Source organism: Diabrotica virgifera, chromosome 1, assembly GCF_917563875.1.
Source record: "Diabrotica virgifera virgifera chromosome 1, PGI_DIABVI_V3a".
Taxonomy (NCBI): domain Eukaryota; kingdom Metazoa; phylum Arthropoda; class Insecta; order Coleoptera; family Chrysomelidae; genus Diabrotica; species Diabrotica virgifera.
Window position 1 is genome coordinate 210989740 of NC_065443.1, and position 27998 is coordinate 211017737.

At 33.0% G+C, this 27998-nt stretch overlaps 2 protein-coding genes across 6 annotated transcripts in view; one reads left to right on the top strand and one right to left on the bottom strand.

Annotated features, from left to right (window-relative positions):
* Positions 1–27998, top strand: part of LOC114346117 (E3 ubiquitin-protein ligase RNF19A-like) — a 500767-nt gene that overhangs the window by 425912 nt on the left and 46857 nt on the right. The gene's annotated exons all lie outside the window — the stretch shown is intronic.
* Positions 1837–27998, bottom strand: part of LOC114346146 (uncharacterized) — a 30397-nt gene continuing 4235 nt past the window's right edge. For both annotated transcript variants that reach the window (XM_028296938.2, XM_028296945.2), the window contains exons 3-5: positions 20625–20751; positions 5443–5539; positions 1837–2834 (exon numbers count right to left, since the gene is read on the bottom strand). In XM_028296938.2, coding sequence (XP_028152739.1) covers positions 2008–2834; positions 5443–5539; positions 20625–20751 — 1051 coding nt within the window. In that variant the 3' untranslated portion in view covers positions 1837–2007. The remainder of the gene's footprint in view (positions 2835–5442; positions 5540–20624; positions 20752–27998) is intronic.

The following is a 27998-nucleotide window of genomic DNA, read 5'->3' on the forward strand; positions in this document are numbered from 1 at the left end:
ACAATTAAAACTTCCCCTGTTTCAGTGTTGCCATATATCAAAGTTTGTCCGACTAGACACCCTTAAGCTATTAACAAATTTTCAGCTTGCTATTAATCAACTTTTTTTTCATACGTGGGATCCAGACCTATATGTGACTGCCCAGCGTCATTTCATTTTTGTAATTTCTTCAACGATATTCATAATCTTCGTTCTACGTCTTACCTCGGTGTTTCTAATCTTATCTTTCAGTGATATTCCAATCACGTTTGGTTCCATTGCGCTTTGCGTTGTGTATTGTTTTTTAGAAGATTTTCTGGTAAGGGCTACAATCTCCAAGCCGTAGGTACACATTGGTAATATGCATGTGTTATACACTTTTTACAAGTTTATAGAAATGGAGGTGTTTTTTTAAGATACATATATCCTAGTTTACCGAGAACAACCCGTGCTAGTTGTGTTCTCCTTTTAATTTTGATTTGGTTTTCCCAATTTTATGTCATTGCCCAGATATGCATAATGTTCAACATTTTCTATGGTAAGGACCAAATGGTGCAATTAAGAATATGAAGGGATGCAATAATATGAAAGAACGAAACTATGAAAAGGATAAATAAAAAAAATATATGAAAAGGGGAGCTAGGGAAAGAAGGACCACTTTTGAGAATTCAAGAATTCAAAATAATAACATGAAACAGGAAAATGGAACAAACTATGAAACAGAATCTTCAAAGTAACGATCTAAGAAAAACAAAAACCCTCGACATTTAAGAGGACTTAAATACCGAACAAGTTTGTAAAGAAGCCAACAAAGACAGAAACTATCGAACGAACAGAGGTAAAACCAGTTTGTAATACTCAATTAGCTCTGTTGGGAACACAAGAAAAGGCCAGCCTCTGGACTTACGCCATGTGAAGAAGCCGTAATATCAAAATGATCGCGCCAAGGCATAGGTGTCTTGTGCGCAGATTGCGTTCTACATCGTCCGCAGGATCGTACTGAAGCCAATTGGCTTTGTGCACCTTCCACTAACTAAATAGTATAATACAAGACTTTGCGACTTCGACAGACCTGCTTTATATAAACAAATGGTTAATACAAGACGACGAGCTGGCTTAAACACTTTCCAACCTTGCACTTGAATATGTCATCAGACAACTGAACGTCGGAAGTACCAACCTTCCTAATAAACAAATTAATCACTATACAATTTGCTGCTTGACATGCTGATTACATTAAGATCATGTCACGCAGATTGAAAAAGACGACAGAAATATAGAGGGAACATTTAGGAGGAAATTCAAAAAAGTATAATGAACGACAAAACATTTAATGGACATCAGAACTTGGAGGCTAGTGGTGCAGTGCCGCCAATGTTGAAATCAAAAATTACAGGACACCAAGCGTCAATTTTGGATGTAGCGCCATTAGAAGAAGGATTTTATGCATAGCAATGGCTCAGTGTATCAATTGCATATTAGTGGTCACTTAAATATTAGGCTGATTGGATGTACCAACTGTAATATAAAATATATAAAAAAAAATAAATCCCAAAATTGTTTGATAAGATTAGAATACGGTTAGAAAAGGAGGTTGCGATCGCCATACAAACAGATATTGATTACACCAACTATTGGGTCCAAATAAATCTTAGAATTCGATGAATAAATGACAAATAGGCTAAAAAACAGAAGACAGTGAGACCAACAGCTAAACATATTATATGTATGCTATACATTGGATAAAAGGTGCGTTTCATAAAAAATCAAGAGAAAATATAAGTTTGTTAATTAATTTTGACAGATTTAATCTTAGTAGTATTTACTTATTAAACTTAATGTTAAATTATAGACAAATTTTTGCGTTTATAACCATTTAATAAGCCACTAAATAACTACAATAAAACATTATGATAATTAATAAAATGATAGTTAATTTTTTCAAGATGACGGTCGTTTCGCTAAGTCACAACCAGTACTTCAAAGAATGCGTATTACAAGAATGAAAATCTTAGCATCGAATATCACTTAGTTTTGAGCCTTGGCCGCTACATCGGCGTTGAGCAAGCCTTCTTCGAATAGATCTTTCAGCAATTCTAACAATCTCTCTTCCATTTGTGCGTTACCGATGGCCAAATCGACGGATCCTATGCATAGTAAAAGAGCTAGCAGTTGAGACTTTCTAAAGTCCTCTTCTAATTTTTTTCTGTCATAACCTAATTCGTTCTCTACGTCTAATTTCAGTTTTCTACAGGTTTCTACCAAAGATACCCAATAGCCGTCCAATAAAGACCCGGTGTGTAGTCTTCTCAGTTCGGCTGGAACACTGCTGTTGAGCAGTAGAGCTAAATCGTTCGTTGGTCTACTATAAGTCACCATTTGCCAATCTAAAATTGCGCATATACAATTATCTTCATCTTCTTTAAACATAAGGTTGTTGCACCAAAAATCAGTATGGGTTATAAGAGCCATAGGCTCTTCAGGCGCCAACAAATTTTCAATTATATCTTTAGTATGCGATCTAAGCTCGTTCAAAGCGGCTAGCACTTCCTCCAAGCCTGATCTTCGTTCCAAAAACTGAGATAATTGCGGCAGACCACGCTCTACCAGCTGCTGGTATGAGTCAGATGCTCTGTTTGTTTGAAACAGAAACGGGTATCGTTCTGTAATAGGTTTTCCTTCTTTCACTTTAATGCACAGAGACAGGGCGTGGATTTGAGCGATTGATTCTACGGCTGATTTCGTTTGACGTAAAGTCAAGCCTCGTGCAAAATCGGCGCTGTTATAGCCTAAGGGTTTGATGTTTTCTAAAACTAGGACGGATTCGGGGGGAGTCGGCTCTGGATCGTTAGTTCCTGAAACAAAAAGATGAAATTATATCATACATACGAGAAGGAAAAAGTCATTTTTTATATTATATTTATGGAATCACCAGCGAAACGGGCAGACTGTAATTATTGTGTGATAACATGACCACAAATAACACACTTGATCAAGGTTCAAATTGCTTAAGATTCCTAACTGGGATCCTTAGATCCTCAGATTCCTTCTAGCATTTGACTAAAAACCTAAAAAACATAGCCTAAAACCGCATTATATAAAATATTGTTCTGACAGATTCAAATGAGCAGGGCATGTGAAACGCATTAACGACAATCGCTTTATAAAAAATGTGTTTTGGGAAAGGCCCGATGGGAGAAGATCTGTACCTGTAGAACGGCCTAGAAAAAGAGGAAAGATGCAGTCAGAGAAGATATGGAGAAAATGGGAGTGAGGCAATGGGAAATAGTATCACAGGACCGACAAAAGTGAAAGGCAATAGTAAACGCAGCAAAGACTCACGAAGAGTTGTAACGTCATTAATGATGATGATGAGTTCTGACGGGTACTTGCAGTATTTCAAAAAATATACCGATGTATATAGGATAAATCTTCTTACATTTACTGCACCGAAAAACCATGGCTTAATTTGTACCCATGAACCCAAGAACGATGAATGTCTAACTGGAAGCATTTTCGATAAAATGAGAAACACTTACATATTCATTGTTTTTTCCCTTTGCGTCCAATCTTGTGACGTGTTTTTAAGACGATTCTTATCGTTATTTCTCCTTGGCCATTTGCAGGTTGATAGTACTCTTTTTCTGTACTCTAGTAGTAATCTCTAACAGATTGCACAAAAATCGCAAAATGACCAAAAATTGACATTCATCGTTTTTCCCTCTGACCCTTCAAATGTAAACAATTTCGAATTTTACATTTAAATTTTTCTTTAAAATCCAACATACCTATTGCAAATATTAGATTAATTCTGCATTGTTTGTGTAATCAATAATAGAAAACACCTGCCATTTTGTCGGAATACAAGCAAAACATAAACCAACTTTGTTTTATTTTTGTTTCACGTTGTGAAAAAGTTTTATAGCATTTAAAATGTTTGAAACTTACGACAAAAATTGGCAACCTCGCACAGACGCTGTCATAATTCAATGCGAATGTCATAATAAAAACAGCAAAATTGATTATTTTGGTGAATATCATTTTTGGTGAAAATGATGAAATTTCCACCCCAATATGATATCAATAAAAGGTTAGTAGAAATATAAAAAATATAGTTTTGTTTTATAATTAAATGAAATGTTTACATTGGTATAACGGACTCCCCTTGTTAAGTAAATTGACTCTTCGAGATCTATTTCACGTGTCTTGACAATTTTTCATTTTTCTATAGAGAACAATTAATGTCACTATAAAAAAAGTCACTTCAACATCAAGACAAATTATTTATATCATTTCCCTCTGCCCTGTAAATGTTTAAATTATATTCGTTGGAACATGCTTTCATGTATTTCAAAGATTGAGTGCAAAATATTTTCAAATTTCTTGTGAATCCTCACAGTAAAAGCGTATTTGTCTCATTGTCAGCCATTTTGTTCCTATTACTTATAACATTTGGTTTTTGCTGATTTCACAAAAGAATTCTGATTTATTCGCTAGATTGTATTACTCCTTTTTGTATCCATATTTAAACATTTTGCTGTGGCTGATTCCAGTAAAGTGGAATTCATTAGATAGGTACATCATTGGTCTTTTACTACACGATGAGCTGGTTGGATAAGGAGATGGTAATTGAGTCCTCTTTCTTACTGTAATTATCTTACTCTCATTAATACTTGGGCCGGAGTAGCTCAGGCGGTCATTACTGCCATGCAGGTAGGCCGGGGTTCAAATCCCAGCGCCGACAAGAACACAAAGAACAAGAGAACATTTTTAAAAATGTCTATAGGCCCCAGGTCGACTCAGCCTGAATAAAATGAGTACCATGGGTAAACCAGGGGTAATAATAGGCGGTTGAAGCGTAGCACTGGCCCTGTTACCTTCCTTGTATACCGAAGGCCCTAGACAGCAGAATACCCTGCTATAATCCCACTGCAACTGTGTTAGCGGTATAAAACGGGAGACTATTATTATTTTATATATTTATGTTTTAACATTCAATAAATCGATCATAAATAAATGAATAATTGGTATCAATACTCCCAAGATATCATATTCGTTTTAATTTTAGCAGAAATTCCTCCTATTTTGCAACAATAAATAGAACAATTTTCTATTTACTTGATTCATTTTTACGTTAAATATTTATGGATTGTTAATCGATTTTGTAGGAATGTATAATAAAATCAATATCTTCTATGTTGGAATTCAGACAAAAAATTCGTGAGTAATCATTTCTTGTAATAGGTCTTCAGTTAAGATGCACATTTTTTCTGAAAACTACCATCATCCTTGCAGCCATGTTTTTTGACCACAAATATGCGACCTTCGTGAATCACTTTCGTGGTATGCTCTTTTAATACTTTTAATGTGAGGTTCAGTGGATCTTGTTCTTTTTATAGTTGGTGGTTTATGGTGGTTTGATGAAAAGAACATTAAATTTTTTATTAATAAAAAAGTTTTTACCTGCCGTATAATGGGCATAATAACACTTTGGAATAGGAAGTCGTATGTCTTCGGCGTCGGCTGTGTTTTGTCTAAATAGATCCAGGTCAGGAACCACCTGAAAATTAAGAGGAATCGTTAAAAAATCGACAAAAAATACTTAATAGTATTAAATAACAAAATAAAAACAATTATGTAGAAGAGTATAATAGTGTTTGTATGTATCCTATATAATTTTATGCATTTATCCATTTATGTATAGGAGTATAGGAATACATATTAGGTGTCTTCACCAAGTACTGATTGTATTTTACTTTCCTTCTTCTTCAAGCGCCGTTTCCCAATCGGAGGTTGGATATTATCATCATCACTATCTTTACTCTATCCACCGCTGCTCTAAAGAGTTCTATAGAACTGCATCTAAACCAGTCCCTTAAATTCTTTAACCATGACACTCTCCTTCTTCCTATACTCCTTCCGCGTCTTATCTTTCCCTGTATTATCAGTCTTAGCATTTCATATCGCGGTCCCCTCATTACGTGTCCCAGATATTGTAACTTTCTTATTTTTATTATTTTTATTATTTCGCATTCTTTACCCATTTCTCGCAATACTTCCGTGTTCGTTTTCCTCTGTGTCCATGCTATTCTAAGCATCCTTCTGTAACACCACATTTCAAATGACTGTAGCTTATTTATGTGTTCTTGCTTTAATGTCCAGCTTTCAATGTAGTATGTCCATAATGTCCATATTGTAGTATCGAGAACACGTAGCATCTCAAAGCTCTTACTCTCAGTTCTAAGCTAAGGTCTTTGTTGCAGAGAACTGTTTTCATTTTTACAAACGCATTTCTTGCTATTTCTATCCTGGTCCTTATTTCTGTTGTTTGATCATTTTTCTCCGAAATCCAGGTTCCTAGATATTTGTATTTATCAACCCTTTTTATCGGTACATTTCCCAAATGTATGCTTGTTTGTATGTTTGTTTTCTTAGTTATTATCATGTATTTGGTCTTTTTATATTCATTTTTAGTCCATATTCTTCACAGAAATTGTTTGTTTTGTTTAGTAGTATTTGGAGTTGTTCAGCAGAGCTTGCCATAATCACGGTGTCATCTCCATATCTTATGTTGTTAATAGATCTTCCGTTAATTATTATTCCTTCACTTTGAGATAGCAATGCTTCTTTAAAAATGGCTTCACTATATGCATTAAAGAGTAATGGAGACATAATACATCTCTGCCCTAACTCCTCTCCTGATTTTAATTTCTGGACTGGGTTCGTTATCTATTACAATTTGCGCTCTTTGATTCCAGTAAAGGTTTGTTATTATTCGTAAGTCCCTTTTGTCTATGTTTTTTGTCTTTAGAATTTGGACTAATTTTTCATGTCGTATTATACGTCTAATATCTTTAATCTCCACCTGTATAATCTAAACGTGTATTCCAACTAAATCTTTGAAAATTTTGTTTTCGTGTCATATAATAGATAGGTACTAGTGACATCCTTTTCCGATGCCTCAAATTGACTGTCAATACCATATTATGCTTTCTCAATTTTTACTCTGTTACTGAGTAGGAGGTCTCGAGTACGAGCAGGACAGACTAGGGGGTGGATGTTCTCGTCACAATGGTCTAATAGAGAAAATTCTAGGGATATATAGGATAGATGTGAATAAGGTACAACCCAACCAACACACGTGAATCCACTGAGAACATGATACACACGCAAATACACATACATGTGTATCCCAACGTATCTAGGAGATGCATGATACAGGGGAAAAAGTGACCACGGTTGCGAATTCTGTCTCTGCCCCAAATAGTTCCCAATGATCCCAGTCAGAGTCCTACAGGCATAGCACGGTAAAACAACTTCGTTAGAAATTTTACAGTGAGAAGGTCCGGTTTTGCCTTTATACAATAGACTTGGTATACCAGGATCAGATACACTAAAGGTATATCGTGTGTTGACAGCTTATATATAACAGATCTGCCTAAGGAAGTTCCTAGGAATTGAATAATAATTACATAATAAAAGAAGTCCACTAGCCAATTTGCTGATAGCTCCAAAAAATATTTCATATTATAGAATAAATTTTAATAAGATTTAAATTTGTGACAATAATATTACAAATTTGTCATTCCAGCTCTTCGTTTGTACCTTTTTTATTCCTGTAGTAACTGGACTATTAGTTTATATATTCCTATTCTTCTAAAGTGATGTATGACAGCTTAACTCGTTTCCCAGAAAAAGTTCTAGCTCGTTCAAGTCTTTATTCTCGGCTGCATATTTCGCTATAAATATTCATACAAACAAGTCGCTTTGAGGATATTCCTTACGTCTTATATAAATTTTACAAGCAAAGAATGAATGTAATTCTGCAAAATTACATTGCTATCTTGATGTTTAGAACGAATGAGCTACAAAGCAAGAAAGTTAATAAGCAATTCAACTGACAAAATGGATATATTAGAACCACCTAAATGTTTTTTTTAACTTGATAAAGATAATAAGCTATGTCACTATGAGCTACCCAGACATTCTTCCGTGATCTTTTCATCCTTATCCGACTTTGCCATCTACGGAAGCCTATTGAAATCCATTATCAATTATTTTTTTCTGTTTAATCTACTCAACTCGCCTGAGGCCGTGTTTGAATATTACCCATAATATATTACAACATGTCATATTAATGATCTCCTTAATTAACTTAATTAACTGACACGGAATGATAAAGACTGGCATGATAGTCCATGTGGTGAAACCGCTCCCGTCTGAAAAAATTTCTGATTCGGTTTCTTTGTGGATTCCTATTCAAAAATGTCCCCTTTAAACAAATTTGAAGGGTGCCGGGCGGAATTTTTGGACAGAAATTGTTTAAACAATTTTTTAAACAAATACAAAAGATCACCTTTTTTGCTCTAGAACATATTTTTTTTAGGTTTTTTGGGTCATTCTAAACAAGAAAGGTATCTTGTGATTTTTCTCAAAAATGGATAGTTTTCGAGTTATAGGCGATTTAAAATCTAAAAAATTCGAAAATACGCATTTTTGAGGCTTAAAAACTCATATTTTTAGAATAGTATTTTTGAAGTTGCCAAGTACTTAAATTGTCCTTTAAACATTCATTTTCAAGATTCTGAAGAGTGATCGGTTCTAACTTCAATTTACACCGTGTTGTTATTTAATTATTAAATATGCGTGTCCATCCGATTTTTTGACGGTGTAAATCTCCTATTTTCCTCCGAAAAATATTTTTTTTTAAATTCTTTGAGACATTCTAAATAAAATCGGTTTTTTGTAATTTTTCTCAAAAGTTAATATTTCGCTTTCTTTCGGATTTTAAATCGCTTATAACTTTAAAACTATAATCTTTTTTGAAAAATGACAAGAAACCTATTTTATTTAGAATGTCCCAAAGAATCTAAAAAAAATATTTTTCAGAGGAAAATGGGAAATTGTTAAAATAGAGCTCGCCGCACCGGTAAAAAAAAACCGTATGGAGACGCATGTTTAACAATTAAATTACAACGGTGTAAATTGAAGTTAGACCCGATCACTCTTCGGAATCTTGAAAATGAATGTTTAAACTGTAATATAAATACTTGGCAACCTCAAAAATACTATTTTAAATATGAGTTTTTAAGCCTAGAAAATGCGTGTTTTCGCATATTTTAGATTTTTAATGGCCTTATAACTCGAAAACTATCAATTGATAACTTTCAAAAGATAACTTTCTTGTTTAGAATGACCCAAAAACCTAAAAAAAATATGTTCCAGAGCAAAAAAGGTGATCTTTTGTATTTGTTTAAAAAAATTGTTTAAACAATTTCTGCCCAAAAATTCCGCCCGGCACCCTTCAGATTTGTTTAAAGGGAACATTTTTGAATAGGAATCCGCAAAGAAACCAAATCAGAAATTTTTTCAGACGGGAGCGGTCTCACCACATGGACTATGAGTCCACGGGAACGAAGTAGCGGACTAGCTGCCACATGAAGTCTCTAGAAAAACCATTCTGCGTCATCACGAAAGTTGCCGCTAGAAATGAAATTCAAAAGTGACTGAAACATAGCCATAAAAACAAATGGAGAGTTCTAGAGGGCTCTAAGAACTATCATAAGACTTCTTTCTGGAGTTTAACGAAAGGAGAGGGTTTGGTACAAAGATTGTTCTTCTTCTTCTTTTTGTGTAGACATGACTCTGTCTGTTTTTTCAATGTGCCTTCAGTGTGTTGCCATTACATCGTTTTCGTGGTCTTCCCACTGATCGTCTTCCTATTGAGGAACCGGTTCTCGCCGTCCTTACTACTCTATTTGTTGTCATTCGGCTTATGTGGTCATTAGCTGTTTGTTTACCCAGTTATTAACATTGTCCACCTTGCATCTCCGTCGTATATCTACACTTCTATTGTACAAAGATATACATACAACCAAATGCAGACACAAATGGTGTCTGGACTTGTAGCGGAAGATACAATATAGCTAGTTACATATTTATTCCGTAAACTATGGATAAGTCGGTCATTATCAGTGTAAATAAATCAACTGGATAAACAAATAAAATTTTCCAAAACCTTTGTAAAATTTCGGGATTAGTTAAATAACACGCTGGTACCTATGATTAATGTGATTTTTAATACCTTTCCAGTGAAAATAATAACTCTGATAAGTATTGGCGATTACAATTTTTTTTTATATGCGTGTCCGCGAAGATTATAACTCCCAAAATATTTATAATGAAAATATTATTTGGTTTATAATAGATGCCGACGAAAAAAATTATTTCCCTTTCTGTTTATGTTTCTGCCGACGAAAACAATTATTTCTGAGAACTTTTTACTAATTATAATTTTCGTAAACCCACAAACAGAAATGATGTTTTTTGCCGATACTCCTCAAAAAATAAACTTTTTCGCTAACACTTTATTTGGGATTATAATTTTTACAATCATATAATCGAAAATAATATTTTTCGCGGCGTTCATTGAAAGTTCTACTTTTAACGGCATTTTTCGGAGTTACACTTTTCGTAGGCGTCAGCGAACATTGTGTATTCGTTAAATAAAAGGAGTGATTGATAATTTCTTCCTAATGTACGAGTAGAGAAAACTATAGGTATTTATATAATTTATTCCTTTATATTTCCCGAAGTAATACATGAATATAATAATATTACACACTTCCTCCTGCAATACATCCGTTTTATTCATTTAACTTTAGTTTGAGTCCGGTCACTGTATATGTGTCACGCATTTATCTTTTTAATGGACTTCATTTTTAATTCATTTCAGCTGCATAGAAAGAATGGTCGATACTGCTATAATTTTAATGATAATGAGTCATTTTATTGTTGCTTCACGCCGTTTAGAGAAGGATCGTAGATCGTTTATACTTACTGCAATGATATAAAGCAGCGGTTCTCAAACTGTGGTACATGTACCACTGGTGGTACATATCATTATTTGAGGTGGTACACAAAACTCAAAAACAGCCAAAGTCAGCACCACTATTATAGTTAATTAGATCACCTAGTTAGATAGGTATTTCAGTTAGGTGGTACCAAAAATAATAAAAAGTATTTGGTGGTACACGACTCAAAAAGATTGAGAACCGCTGATATAAAGTATTGAAAACAGTTGGGTGGAAACTTCGCGTGTTGAATATTTATCGTAATTGTAGCACTATTGACAGGAAAAGTATGAGTCTACGTTTTTTGCTAAGTTTTGTTTTATTCTTGATACTAAAATAAAAACTGGTGCTTTATAACTGAGTAGTAGTTACTAAAGATTGTAAAAAAGTTTTTTCAGTATAAATCAGTTTTTAACCCTCAGAGCACCAAGCTTTTTTTGCGACGTTGTTTACCATGCGGGGTCTCAAAAGGACCCCAGTTTGTTTATTGGCTTTTTTGTTTTTATATATTTTTTTGTTACTTTAGGCCCTAAATAACATGTGCAAAATTCAATGTTGAAAGTTTTTATTTTCTTAGAAAAAAAAATAGTTTACATGAAAAACTGAAGATTTCACTAAAAATAATAAAGTTTTGTTATTATTTATTTTATTTATGGATCATATATTTTACTCTTCTCTTGGTGTTGATTACAAACAAGTGAACTTGCTTTTTTGTCTTTAAAAGTACAAAATACGTTTAATTTCCCTTGCGTAATCTTTATTGTCTAATTATTTTAACCCTATTAATATCCATCGACTAATTTACAATGGTTCATGGGATGTTAAAATATCTTCAGCGGCATCTTCAATTTCTTAAACATACATATTTTTATTAAGCACTTCTTAAACAATTTCATATACCAAACATTGATATCGTCACTTTGTTGCCCATTCTGACGGTTGTCCGTTTCGACTATACTATACCTCGACTCGAACCAAAAATGTCAGAGAAAAACTGTTAATGAAACCAGATCGGACTATTTACTGCAAATTCTAAAGTGGAAGTTTTAAAAAAGAAAAGACCAAAGATTTGAAGTCGAAAGAGCACTAAATTTATGTCTAACGTTAAACGCCAAGCGGGGTCCCAAAAAGACCCCAGCGCATATTTTATTAAATAAATAAATAAATATAAAACAAATATTTTTGAAAAATGTTATATAATTAATATTTAAAAAGGTTAAAATGACACATATTAAAATGACAAAATGAAGCAAAAAGTTATTCAGAAAAAAACACTTGCTGGAGTTTCTTTGGGGCCCCGTTTGGTGCTATGAGGGTTAAAATGAAAGTATTAGTTAAATGAACATAAATCATCATTTTTTTCTACAAAATTATTAATATACTGCAGTCAGGTTACCTATTTTTACAGTGAACACAAAAACCAGCTTTTATCGTTCCCTATAAATATCTTTACAGATATATCTGTTATTATAGATCTCATTTTTTTTTCGCTTGTTCTTCTTTAGTGTATCTTCTGTATCTTCTTTATCTTTAAAGAACTTTGTTAGAACTTTGTGTTTTAACTATATCAGTTGACTTTGAAGCAATGAAAATAAAAAAATTTGCGTCGTTTTTGTTTTCGAACCTTTATCGTTTGGTATAAACCGATTAGCTTATTGTACATTGTACACGAAGGCGTTTTTGTACTGGTTTACTACAAACGTTATAAAATTTACTTGACTTTCAGATCTGGTAGATGCCCTGGACATGAAAAGTTATTTTTTGCCATTTTCCTTTCCTTTTCGTCTTCATTTTTCATCTAGTATTGTTTCTCTACTTCTTTATCTTTCTGTATCTCTCGTGACCGATCACATTCGTTTTAATATTAACGTCACTTGTTAGATCTGCCTCAAACTCAATCTGACTATTTTTTCCATTAACCAAGAACGTCATATTTGAGACATTTATAGTTAAGTATGAAAAATATGAGCAATTGCAATTGATAATAGAAGAGAAGATATATAGGATAAGAGACACGTGTAAAAAAGAAATCGTGGCTCATAATCATTAAACAAGAAAAACGGCCGACCTCCGACCTCAAAAGAATGGATCCTAGAAGAGTGATTTTTTTCCATAAGTAAGTCTTGATCTTGGGCGTATTACACTTTAATACATGATATCTCTTAACAATAACTACATCAGATTCACTTGTTGTATACTATGTACGTATACTCCATCCAATTTACTTAAATATTTAAAATTTACTTAAAGAAATACACAATAATATGTTTCATTTAATTTGTATAAATGGATTATAAAGCGTTTTTATGAAGCACATTTGTTCGGAATACACTGTAACTATAATCGAACGAAGGTGATATTTTGGCATAAATTGGTAACATTTATTTGACAGTTGCGGTGATGACACTTCATATTTATTTATATTCTTTACTATAAGTATTTGTTTCATTATATTTATGTACTGTTTTTATTCGGTGCCGCCCAAAATCCCGACGGCCAAAATCCCGACGGCCAAAACACCGACACGCCAGAATCCCGACACGCCAGAATCTCGACACGCCAGAATCTCGACAGGCCAAAATCCCGACATGCAACAATCCTCGCATAAGTAAAAATTCCGACTTTTGTTTAATACTTAATACAAAATACTTTTGTTTAGTAATAAAAAATAAAAAACAGATGGCCATAAACCAAAAACAAGAAATACATGTAATTATATGTTAAAAAGAAACTTATCAAACCTGTCGGGATTCTGGCCTGTCGGGATTTTGGCCTGTCGGGATTCTGGCGTGTCGGGATTTTGGCCGTCGGGATTGTGGCTGTCGGGATTTTGGCTGTCGGGATTTTGGGGTAGACCCGTTTTTATTATGTACTTTAACGTAAGATAATAACTTAATTCTTGTTTTCTATTTCTAAAGTTTTTATTTATTTACATTGAATATTAATTTGTTTTGCTGTATAATCCACTTCCGCAAAAATTGTGTGATGTATTTGATTTAAAATGAATTCAAGAATTTTTTGTAATTGGGCAACATTGTCAACTTAGATCTCTAACGTAAATAATGACGTGCAACGGTAAGTAAATTAGACGGACTGTAGTATGGTCTTAGATCCTTAGGTTTTAGTCTTATATATTGTATTCACTTATTTTTCTTAGCCTTCTATCATCCATATTTGGACACAGGCCTATCCCAACTCCTTCGATCTCTTCGATGTCTTCAGCGAATTTGATGTTTATTATTCTGAGGTTATTAATATTATTATTCGCTCATTAATTATATTAGTCTTCGGTCATATACTTTTCATATAATTTTTCGTTTACTAATAACATAACTATGTTATCTTCTAATTATGATTTAAAAATTTATCGATATTTTTCGATATTTTTCACATTACGAAATATTTTCGTCATATTCTGATGAACTTAATTATATTTCATATAAATCTGTAAAAAATAAGTTGCAAATGGTAATTACATATTCAAGTATCTGTTTTATCCATTGACCTACTTCGCTTAATTTGAAAAGTTTAAAAACAAAACCAATTGAGATGGAAATCTTGAAATTTCAAGTTCGTCTCTGCTGTCGTCTCATCGGAATAAAGTCAGATCAGATGGGTTAATTAATACGTCTTCATTGACACAGAAATATCGTTAATTAACCAAATTGGAGGCCAAAGGGTGTAAACTTGTTCGGAATAGGCGTGCTTTTCTTGCCGTCGTGATTAGGCCCATTACGAAAATATTCCCTACCGCAAATTATGTCAGGAGGGATGCTTTCTTGTTTGCGATGTTTTGTCGAGCGAAAGAACGAGATGATTAGCCGACGACAGGGTTTTTAGGGCGAGAAATATCTGTGTTTGTACTTAATTTAAATAATTGCCAATTTTAACCTTTAGGGGCTTCTAAAAACAATTTAGGTTTAATGAGCAGGTGAGGGAGGATTGGTGTGTTTTAAAGACGTAGAAAACTAGCTTCAGAGTTCAAGAAACTTCGCACTTTAGCTGATGTCTGAGTCAAAATGTGGCTCTTGTCCTAGTTACAGATTTTAAGGAATCTTAAGGAAATAGAAAGTTATTCGCACAATATAATCATATTCCAGATATTTCTGACAATTTATCTGACATCTATTTAAAAACATGTATGCTTGGTAGGATGTTAATTCTATCAAAGGTTGACAAAAGTTAATTAATTCCTTTTCTTTAAGATAACATCAACTAATATTTTTGGACCAATTCAATTTTCCTTCGATATTAAGACCGGGCTTCATGGCACCGTTTATTATAAGGTTGTACTTAAAGAGAAGAAAGAGAATTAAAAATTGTCGGTTAAGAGAGAACATTTAATAACAGAAAAAAAAATAACAAAACAACTAATACGAAGTGAATAAAAGCGTTATAAAATTGTCTGTATTACCGGGTTTAATTTAGCGAAAAAGAGCCTATTTTAAAATCATTTCAAAGATAATCAATTATCGCACAAATTCTATTTATGCCGAGTTGAATCGAGCGCGGGGGTACGCTAACACACAGAGTACCATTCGTTTGCAAGAAGAACAACACGCATTTCTTGAGGAGCGACCTGTTCCCTACTATATAGTCCAGCTGTGTCGTCGCCTCCGTTGGGTAAATTATTCAGATTTGTTTTTTTTACAAACTTACTCAAAAAGAGGTCCTTAATCCACAGGGTGCCAGGAGGTGCCGCGCTCGGAAAATTGTTTAAACAATTTTTTTTAACAAATTCAAAAAGTCAATTTTTTCACTCCGGACAAATTTTTCGTGATTCTTTGAGTCATTCTGAGCAAAAAGGTCTTTTGTGATTTTTCTCTAAAATCAATAGTTGTTGAGTTATATGCGATTTAAAATTTGAAAAACGCGAAAAGTCATTTTCAAGACTTAATAACTCGGTTAAAAATTATTATCATGAAAGTCAGGAAGTTACTAAAACAACGTTTAAGCTCTCCCCTACATGATCCTGAAGAAATTTGTGCCATTAATTTATTACTAAGCTTTTATTTTTAATTATTAACATTGAGCGCTAAGAGCGTATTGGGCGGCCGTCAATGTGAGTGCGAGTAAGATACACCATTCAGGCAGTCCAATGGCGCATCTTACTCACACTCACATTGGCGGCCGCCTCAATACGCTCTTAGCGCTCATTGTTAATAATTAAAAATAACAGCTTAGTAATAAATTAATGACACAAATTTCTTCAGGATCATGTAGGGGGGTTTAAACTTTGAATTAGTCACTTTCTGACTTTCATAATAATAATTTTTAATCCAGTTATTAAGTCTTAAAAATTGCCATTTTCGCGTTTTTCAAATTTTTTTTAATTTGTTTAAAAACAATTTTCCGACCGCGGCACCTCCCGGTACCCTGTGGATTTGTTATGAGCACCTCTTTTGAGTAAGTTTGTGCAAAAAAAACTAATCGGAATAATTTACCTAACGGGGACGACGATACAGCCTGGACTATACGCGAGTTTAAGGGATTCTGATTTTTTCTTACCACCTAAGATCTTCATCGCAAGCTTATCCCAAAAGATATGAATATTTAAATACAAAAACGGGAACTAAATAAAATTGATTTAAATTGTTGTTTTTACAACAATGTTGTTGATAAATATGTTTAGAAGTGGTGAATTATTTTTCGTAATTTTTCTTTTTTGTGCACTGTTATTCTTTTTTAAAATTATCTAGTTGTATGTCCCATGTAGGGTTTAAGCAACTTTTGTGCCCAAAAGATGTGTTATACTAAATTTTGTGAAAATTTCTTGTATTAAGAAGGTATTTTTGTTCAAATTATTTTGATTATAAAATGTATCAGTTCTCTGTTTTGAGCGATTAAAACTGTAAAAAGTTGTTAGGTTATAGTATGCCCTAATTAATATATCAACGTAACAAATATATATGAACATAGGAAAAACAGAGATCAAAATTTGCTTGAAAAATAGTTTATAACTAGCATAAAAATACATCCACAGTAAGCCAATCAAGTTCGACAAAAGAACTCTCGCGTTACAAGCTTTTATAGGTCTATAGTCAATCAATCAATAGGGGCACCATGCCCTGCTTTTATCCATTGGTCGACTTGACAACCGGAAATACATTTTCGACAAAATTTAAGTTGGCAATGCTGCAGTTTTTCAATCTTCGTAGGATCCGGGCACACAATCGCCCACTCACTCAATTGTTAAGCCGAAAAGCATTGAAAAGGAAAAGAAACGAGGAAAGTGACATTTTTATGAAAACTGGAATTGCCAATTACGATTGTGACCTTAGATATATTTTCTTTTTTTCAATTTTTTTTAATTATACCTTGTGTTGACATTGTGTGGTATACAATTTTTTAATCAATTATAAAAAGTATTACTTGGTAGGTACATGTCGTGCAACGCCAGAAACATCGATAATAAAACTGATTACCCAGAAGACCATTAGCATTCAGTGCAGCTCCGCAGTGGTGGAGCCACGAGAATTTTTAATGTTCCCACTTGAGAAGGGTAGAAATGAAGAGAAAGTCAGGCATACAAATTCGAAATATTACCATAAAGGCGCATTGGTACGGGTACGAAAGGAAACAAACAATATGAGACATTATACGAAAATATTAAATCTGGAATATTTGTTTAGTTAACAGGACGAAAGAAGTTTTTTTGGTAAAAAATGTTATATAATGTATTAGTTTTTTGTAGTATGTATATTTCTTGGCGATTAAGGCGAAATTACTGGGTTCACTTTTGCCTTTCAATTTGGTTGCTTCAACCAAATTGATCCATGTAAACATAAAAGTGAATCATTCCATGACATTGAATGTTGTCGTTCAATCGCGTGGAAAGAATTGAACATGCTCAATATTTTGACTTTTAGCCAGGGGCGGATTTGAAATTTTGATTGGGGGGGGGGCAAGCATTATATACAATACATTATATATGATGTAATGATGAAAATTGATGTATTTTTTGTAAATTTCAGTCATTTTCAGGGTCGGGGGGGGGGGCAAATGCAACCCCTGACCCTATCAAATGACGCCCCTGCTTTTAGCGTTCACTCTTCAACGCAGTTGAACGAGAAATGAATCACAAGAATTGAACGATTCACTTTTACAGTGTGCCACAGTGCACGGAGGAAGCACGTATTTGGACGATACATACCTACCTACGCAATGGTTTTTAATTAGAAGATAGAGCACAAGCTCACTCTGTTATTGGAACATTTTAAAAATTATTCGTGTGTATGGAATTATACAACGGAGAGTTATAATTATGACTAATGTATTTTAAGAAGAAATGAGAAGTATATTTAACCCCTCATCCATCAGAATTTAAATTCATCGTTTTCCTTCTACAATACTTTTTATTATAGTGTTATTTATATGTTCAGAAAGTTGGACTGGTTTAAAATTAATGGTTTTTGAAAAAAAATAAGATCAAATTATCGAGCGCATTTTTAAATTTTCTTAAAAATCTTCCTTTTTCTCCATGTAACTCGAAAATAAGTGATACGAAAAAAAGATACCACACAAAAATGTAAGGTTTTTTCAGATAAAAATTTCCTTTTTGGTTTTCATTATTGTATCTCTTATCATTTTCAAGTTACATGGAGAAAAAGGAAGATTTTTAAGAATATTTTAAAGTGCTCTCTATAATTAATTTGATCTTTTTTTTTTTCAAAAACCATTCATTTTAAACCCGTCCAACTTTCTGAACATAGAAATAACACTATAATAAAAGGTATTGTAGAAGGAAAACGATGCATTTACATTTTGGTGGATGGGGGTTAAAATCATTTCTCATTTTTTCTTAAAACACATTAGTTATCCATTTTTTTTTGCAGCATATCTCGCTTAGTTTTAATGTACTGGATCTTTAATATAGCTCATTTTAAAGGTCTTTTCAAGCACTATAAAAGGTATTGGTAGCATTATACACCTAAAATCGACCGTTTCTCTGTTATTTCAAGTTGAGTACATCAATTTGAGAATGTACCAAAAAACAAACTATTTTCACCTACCATATCTCTTTTTGTATTATAACTGGAAGAGTTATGGAGGCAAGTGTCTCTTTGTTTTTTTATAACTTACAAAAATGTTGAATATAATTATTTTAGTTAGATGCATAGTTTTTAAGGTATTCGCAAAAAACCTTTCGAAAAGGTATTATGTTTCAATGAAAATGGCCAATTTTCAACCACGAAAAACTCAAAATGTATTGAGTTTTCAAAAAAAAATATAGAACAGTTTTTGCTTAGAATTAGGTTCTCTAGCGAATTCCGTGATAATTTTAACCAAAAAATTTTTCACCCCTGCGAAGGGGTGGGAACCACCCCCAAGATAAAAGCACACATCGGCATAGGGTAGACTTTGAATAAGGAGATAAGTAGAGGCTATTCCCAAAATTTCATTAAAATTCATGTAGTAGGATAGAATTCGGAGGTAATATCCTATTCTTGCTCCCATTGACTGGCGTAACATTATCAGAAGGTATTATAGCTGTATATATTCTAAATAGCTAGTTTACCAAAATTGTTCAGTACTCAGTTCTTCTATTGTCCCATTATTCGAATCAGATTGTTTATTTGTAGATTCCGATTCCGTTTTTATCATTTTTTCCACGTTCTTATGCTGTTTTTATTCTTTTTTTTACTCAATTACTATTAATTTTTATTACATTACTATTTTAGTAAGCATTGCCCATTTTGTGTTGGAACAAATTAGAAAAGGAAACGGGAGTGGACATAAGGAAATAATGAGACATGCTTAGAGAGATGATACCGAAGTACATTTTAAATTTCCTAAGGCTAATTTAAGATAGATTATTTGGTAGATATCCTACATTTCTGTATTAATCGCTGCGTTATATGTCTAATTTTATAACTGTTGTATTACGTTAGTATGTACCAGATTTAAACCTCTTACAATGTTTTAACCTTCGCGATACCTTTTAATTTCTGTTACTTCATATAGCGCAAAACATGTCAAAATGTGGATGGGATACCAAATTTTAAGCATAAATGAAAAACATTGATGCATTCTTTATCTAGCTCTGCGATACTGAATGCTCTTCTTTCAGTAATTGTTGACGATAAAAGCAGTATTTTCCTTGCTCCTCGATGGTGTAGTATTTTTCGTATTGTTAGTTTTTAACGTTTGCAATATTTTGCAACAATGCTTGCTTGCTTACAATGTTTTAACCTTCGCGATACCTTTTAATTTCTGTTACTTCATATAGCGCAAAACATGTCAAAATGTGGATGGGATACCAAATTTTAAGCATAAATGAAAAACATTGATGCATTCGTTATCTAGCTCTGTGATACTGAATGCTCTTCTTTCAGTAATTGTTGACGATAAAATCAGTATTTTCCTTGCTCCTCGATGGTGTAGTATTTTTCGTATTGTTAGTTTTTAACGTTTGCAATATTTTCAACTTTAAACCAGTAATTGAATATTTGTCCATTTTTACCTTCCTGTCCAATCGAAATCTTGTTTATTATTCACGAAACATGCTATCATCGTTGATGCATAATAGTAAATGCATAATTTATTGAATTAAGTAGGGGTTTAAAGCTTTTGACAAATTTGCATGCTGCATAAACTTTTAATTTTTCTTTAAGAGAAATCCTCAGTAAATTGTATTTCCAATGAAAGACATCCCCTTCACCTTAAATTTCATTTCAGACAGTTAAAAATTAGAGCATTTCTACCGAGTGAATATAAACTAACCCAGCGACGACTCTGCGGTTCTTTCATGTGTGAAATGAGTCTTGGTTGTGATGAATGGAAATGACTTACTTGCGTGTAGAATTTTATCTCCCTAAGATCGAATTGTGCCTCGGTCACGAAAAATCTGCTGAACGGGTCTTGGGGCAGGAGTTTTATGATAAAACTTAAACTATGCGTCACTCCGACAGGTTCTTCCCTAAAAAAGAACAAAAAAAATTATATAGTTTGATTTTATGGAGAACTAGACTGAGTAATATACAGATTCGAAAAAAGTTTATGATTAGTTTTACAAAATTAGCGAGATATCTAACATATATATAAATTCGGGTTCAAAACGTCCGCCGACGTTGTCCGATGCCTTGCTGCAAATCATTGCAGTTTTCATCTTCTAATCCTCGTACACTCATTGATTGTCTTACTCCTTGTATCCACGTCGTTCTTGCCTTCCTCTTTTCCTGTTGTCTGTAGGTATCCATTTTATAATTTTCTTTGGCAGTCTCTTCTCCCCCATTCTCTGAACATGTCCGTACCACGTTAATTGTTTCTTCTCAATGCATTCTACGACCGTTTCCTGTAAATTCATTATTCGCTTTACTTCCTCATTTCTAACCCGATCCAATCTCGATGTTCTACTTGCTCTTCTTATGGCGTCCATCTCGGTAGCTTCTATTTTTCTTTTTTGGTGTTCCTTTATTCTCCATGTTTCAGATCCGTATACCAATGTGCTCTTAATCATGATGTTGTATATTCTCATTTTTCTTTGTTTCCCTATCTCGGTACTCCACAAAACTCCGTTCAATGATTTAATTATCGTTCTTGCTTTATTTATTCTGCTCTTAATTTCTGCATCGTCCTAACCTTCCTTGTTGAAATTAATTCCCAAATACTTATATTTATCACAGCTAGTTATTTTCTGATTATTATCCAATATCATATCAGTTGAATCCTCACCTAGGCATAAATATTGTGTTTTTTCTACATTCATCTGCAGTTGCAGTCCCCATTTTTCGTATTCTTCCTTCAATTTGCGAGTCATATATTCCAAATCTTCTTTATCTCATCGTTTGCACATATTATCTCATCGTCTGCAAACTGAAGGGTGTACAGACAGGTGTTGTCGTCGATTTGGATGCCCATTCCACTGCATTTTCCATATTGTAAGGGCTTTGGCGACATAAATCTTAACAGACTCGGTGATATGCAACATCCTTGTCGTAGACCTTTGTTGACTGTAAAAAATTCTGTTGGATTCTGATTATTTCTGTTATTAGATATCTAACAAAGATACTAATATTACGTAGTTAATATTTTGTATTTCGGAAACGATTTCGGAGTTGGAAATCAAAACTTCTGCCATTTAAATCAATTTAACAAATTTGATTGTATTAACACATGCTTCAAATACTAAAAAAGACGACAGGTCAAATAAAAACAATAAGTTTGGCAACAATGTTGAAGATCTTTTTTTGAGTTACTTTCACTACTAAATTTTCGACAAGATATTTGGGTGGGGGAGCAAATATCGTTACGCGCCGTTTCAAAAACGTGTTTCTCACTTCCTAGCGTTTAAAGTGAATGCCTACGTTATATTTTTCCGAATCTGTATATCTGTCTAGTTTTCAAAAAATCGTAAATAGCAATAATTCTAACCTATAGATGTTAATTGGCGCAACACAGTATCCAATTTGACGGTTGACTTACTTGGCCTCATTCTTGTAGGTAAAATAGCCACGTTTTTGAGTTGAAATTCTCAGACTGATGTTTTACCCTAAATTGATATCTGATTTTGTGAGCTTATGTATTTAATTGTATATGATGTGTCTCTGACCTCTTATTATTTTGTTTATATATTAACTAACATGTTGATATATTATTTGCTGACGTCTTCTTTTAGTATTGGTTAATAACCAGAGCAGAGCCTGCTACATTCTGTTAATGGGTTTGCTACACATTTTTCTTCGTTAAAAGCAAACAGTAGCGATCAACAGGTAGCAACAAACGCGTTCCAAGATTGCGGCTCTAATTTTGAATATTTTGTTGAGATATTTGGCATACATATTCGTAATATAATAAAGAATGGCGGTACAGAACCCAATTTTAGAAATAAATATGTTAGTATGTGGAAATTACTCTATAACTAAAATGTTGAAAAAAGGACTCTGTACCGCCATTAAGAGAAAAAAATACACTTTCTTCAAATAAACTTTTTTATCCCGTGCCTAGATTTTGTGTCACATTGGAACTACTAAAAATCGATTTTTTTATAACAGGAAATCGAACGTCACTGACTTGGCAACATTTCGCGCCTATGTGTAAAAGAGCCCGCGCAGACTGCAGAATTTTTAGTCGGCCGATAGTTTAGTCGGCTTCTTAATCAGTACAGACAGATATGCATCGGTGAATCGGTGTAATGTGCGCATCTTCATACCTCTCTGTACTGATTAAGAAGCCGACTGACTAAACTATCGGGCGACTAAAAAGTCTTCAGTCTGCGCGGGCTCTAAAAATTATTGTTTTTGATAGTATGTATAAACGTCACTGGCAGTGTCGAATTACCGACGCACTGTTGCCTCACTTTTGGAAGTTCGCAGAACTTTCGCAATCTTGGACCGCGTTTGTTGCTACCTGTTGATCGCTACTGTGTGCTCTTAAGTAAGATAAGGGCTGCTTCATTTATTTTCATCTGTTTGCTGTCTGTTTTTTTTTTTCAGGACTATTGTTCCAATTTTTTATTGCACTCTGTGTTAATTATCCCAGGCATGTTTGTCAAATGCATCTGTCAAAGTCTCTGTTTTTGATGTATGATTGATAATCATTTATTCTAACACTCAATGGTCTTAAGGTTTCTCCCACATTGGAAAAAACTAGTGATTTATATGAAACTGATTTTGCTCTGCGTTCTAATATGGTCATATGTATAAAAATAACGAAATATTGCTAACAACATTAAATATATAGAACAAAAATTTTTTTTAACCAGTCACCAACGTTCAAAAAAAATTTTCAGTTCTACAATGTTGTCCAATGTATATTCCAAAGTGGCACTGATGTTGTTAATCTCAAAATAACCGCCGCAACCCTCTAATTATGCAATTCTGCATTTAGGTCACTTTAAAATTACTGCCAATAAAAATAAACTTAAGAAAATTGCAAAGTTTTACTGCTATGTACTTCCCAAGGGCGATATTAAAATTACGTCGTTAGTGAGGGTCGGCTTTTCTCTGTAAGGGTGGCTTTGCTCGTCGAGAATTTTAAATACTTTTTCGTCAGTAACAAAAAAAATTACTATACAATCTGCTGACGATGATTTAAGCTTATTTAAATAGGCATGACTTCCATTAAATTTAAAAGTTCTTGTTTCACCCTCGCCGAATGTTCAATTCCCTTCTAAGAGGATTACTCGTTTGTTTGACGTAATTCTCTATAAAAAAGAGCTAAAATTTTTAATTTCCGATTTCTGTAGTGAATTTTAACAAAAAACTTACTATGAAGTAAACACTTCTAATGTAAAATGGTATAAAATTTTATTAAATTTTTTTTTTAATATCCAAAATGGATTTATAAAGATTCAGAACGTTTTCAGTCCTATCGGACCATTCAAAAACGGGTTCCACACTCTCGGCGAAGTTACTTCGCCAAAGTTGACCGAAGTCCGAAGTTGCCTCTCTACACACTCGTTCTACTTCGTGAGGAACACATTCAAGCGGTGTGATACCGGCAAAGGTCCCTTTGACTGTATTCAGAAACCTGAAACAGTTTATTAAATAAAGATAAACCGGAGATTTAGTCCTTGCAGGAATCAATAAAATAAGATGCATTACGGAATTATTAATGTTGCTAGGGGATATAATACACAAAGTAAATACAAGAAAACGCCGTAAAATAATGGAAGGAGCGAAAGTACGACGACTAAATAATAAAAAAAAAACAAGAAAATAAAGAACGAAAAAATAGTGTGTAGCAAACCTTGGTATGTAAAATGGAGATAAAGTGGAAAATATCACTTCATAACAAGTGGAGAAGCTGCAAACAAAACTTTACATATTTTCGAGGAAGCCTAAAAAATACCAATATTTACCTATTCATGCCTTTGAACGTAAAACTTTATAGTTTTCTTAAGATAATCTCAGGCGTGCCTATGGCCTATTCATTTTTTGATTGTTGTAATGAATATCAGCTCTTGATATAGTAAATAGTTAGTTCCGTCAAATAAATGTATGTAAAGTTTATATGTAAATAAGGCTAGTAAGGCGATCATTAATAATAATATCCATTGTTGAGGGCTTCTGCTTCACCTTTTTTTTTGGAGGCCGTTAAATTAGAAATTGAAAAATGTCTAGTGCCTGTGCCTGGAAACGAACCCGGGTCGTCCGGCTTGATAAGCCAGTACCGTACCCGCTGAGCTACGGTCGCCACTGCTTCAGCATTATAATTCATGATAACAGTGTTCTTTTATTGAATAAAACTGGAAAGGCAGGAATAAACTATTCCTGCCTTGATATATTGATAACTCAAAATTGATATATAAATTACATATATTCTTAGAAGTTACGTCTTTCGTTCCAGCGTCATAAAACAAAACTCACACGCAGTCTTTTTCGATGATTAAACATAGTGTTTTACAAATGGAGTGACGAAAAGGTTTTAAATGACAACTTTGTGCATTGATTATAAATGTGCATACCGAGAGAGACCCATACCATTATATTATCACAAGAAATAGCATTCAACTTGTCTTCTAAGAAGAAAATCCTGAGACGGTTGACAAAATGTGCAAAAATACTGCGTATTTAAAGAAAATTAAAAAACTGCACATATTGAATTAATCGAAATATGTCATAGCATTAGAACAGTATTGAATTTTGTCGTTTCATTGTCAAAAATGTTTAGACAATTATTGGGGAAAGTAGTCGTTCTAATCATACACGTCGATGAAGGAGTTGGGATAGGCCTATGTCCAAACGTGGACGATAGAAGGCTAAGGAGAGGAAGAAGAATCATACACGTTTACATAAGGAGCAGGTCAACTAATGCACTATCAAGTCTATTAAACCAAATACACATACACAACAATACAAAATAACGATGTACTAAACAGTTATACAGCTCTAATTTTCTAATCCAGGTTTGAGGAAACCTTTATTTAAGAGGAGTTGATTATTATATGCAATAACTACATTCACAACTATATTTTATAAAATTTTCACTGCATTTATCTACTTATATGTTGTGTCATGTTTTACCAAACTGAAACTAGCATACAAGCAATTTTTCAGTTTTAAGTTGGTTATAATGTAATAGTCTAGCGGTTTACCACTGAAAAGAAGCTTAGAAATTGAGTATACCGACACTTTTTTTATATTTCTACCGCACCAAAACTTCTTTATTCGGTTCTATATATTTTTTTAATTCTTCCAAGTGGGCCAGAAATTGATATTAACAAATAACTTATAAACAAAAATTAATTTTTTCCAAATCGCTTCCAATGAAATTTTTTATGCGTATTTCATTAAAATAAATTTTTTTTCTCTTGGTAATTTTTCAAAAAATGCTTTCTTTTCGAGTTATTGGCCATTTTTTGTTGAAAACCTTTAATTACAAGTGAGAATAATATTTTGAATTTTGAAAAGGATAAGTGGTTTCTATCTTGCTAAAAAATAGTTTTAAATAAAAAAATATTTCTACTCGCCGCGTGCCTTTATCGCCGTACACGCTGTACACACTGTACACACTTCAGAGCAATGTATAGAACCGCATATTTTCGAAATTTTGTGAAATGTCTTCAGCGAGATAGAAATCACTTATAGACCAGGGCGGATCTGTAAAAATATTAGTACATTTAGATGTTGAGAGGTGACTCATATTTTTTTCCAGAAATCGCTTGAAAATAACTCATAATAATATTTGAGTTATCCTCCCACTCAAAAAGGTCCGGAACATTGTTTAAATAATCAAAACGTCAAAAAATGAAGGAAAAATTCGATTTTTTTCTTCGTTTTTTGATTATAACTTTAAGAGTATTCACTTCCGAGACAAGTTGTACTGACATAAAATTCGTTAAAAATTTTAAAAATTGTCACCCTTGTTGCAAAATAGCAATACTTTCGAAAAAACCATAAAAAACAAGTATTCTCATTTTACGTTTTTCAACCATTTATGCTACACTTAGGACCTTCATATTTCACCCAGAAAAACTTTATGATATGATACAACATAATGTAAATTTCATTAAGATCGGTTTAATAGATTTTGCAAAATATATTTTGCAATCCAGCTTTCGCAAAAAAATTCATTTTTTCAAAATGTTGCAACATTGAAAATAAAGCAGACAGCAAGTTGAATTTTTTTACATATAAAATAATACTGTACCTTTCATTTGCAATTTGCAAAATTAAAATAGGTTCACTACCACGGCGTCAGGAATTTTTTTAACTAAACATTAATTTTTGGTTCACTCGCAGGACAACGGATACGTTCGCTCTGATTGGGCATTCCAATGACCTTTGATAATGATTGATAAATTTTAATTTTTAGTACATTTCGAAATAAATAAATAAATTTGCTAATTGCAAAATAAAAACACATACTCTGTCCTTTGAAATAACACTTTTTTTAGCAAAAACTTCTTTGTTCATATATTTTAACTTAGAAAATAAAAGTGTATTCAATTTTTCACAAACAATAATCAAATTAGTTTGATTTTTGTGGAATTAAAATATGAACTTACAACAAAATATAGAGTAAGAAAATAATATATTAGATAAAGATTGGAAGAAATTTTGGTGGAAATCCACTTGTGTGAATCGAACACCGCTTAATAAAAATTTCTGACGCTGTGGTAGTTAACCGATTTTAATTTTTTCAAATTGCAAATGAAAGGTACAGTATTCTTCTATTTGTAAAAAAAATGAATTTTTTTGGCGAAAGCTGAATTGCAAAATTTATTTTGCAAAATCTATTGAGCCGATCTTAACTAAATTTACAGTATTGTTTTATCATATCATAAAGTTTTTCTGGGTGAAATATGAAGGTCCTAAGTGTGACAGAAATGGTTCAAAAACGTAAAATGCGAATACTTGTTTTTTTATGTTTTTTCCCCAATTATTGCTATTTTGCAACAAGGGTAACAATATAAAAAATTTTAACCAATCTGATATTGTAGGAAATTTAATTACGCAACTTTTATTTTAGTACAACTTTTCTCGGAAGTGAATACTTTTAAAGTTATTATCAAAAACGAAGAAAAAAAAAAGATTTTTTCCTTCATTTTGATTATTTAAACAATGTTCCGGACCTTTTTGAGTGGGAGGGAGGATAACTCAATTATTATTATATAGGTTAATTCCAAGCAATTTGTGCAAAAAATTAGAGTCACCTCTCAACGTCCATCTCAAAATAGATCCGCCGTGGACTATTATCCTTTAAAGATTATAAAGCTTTTTA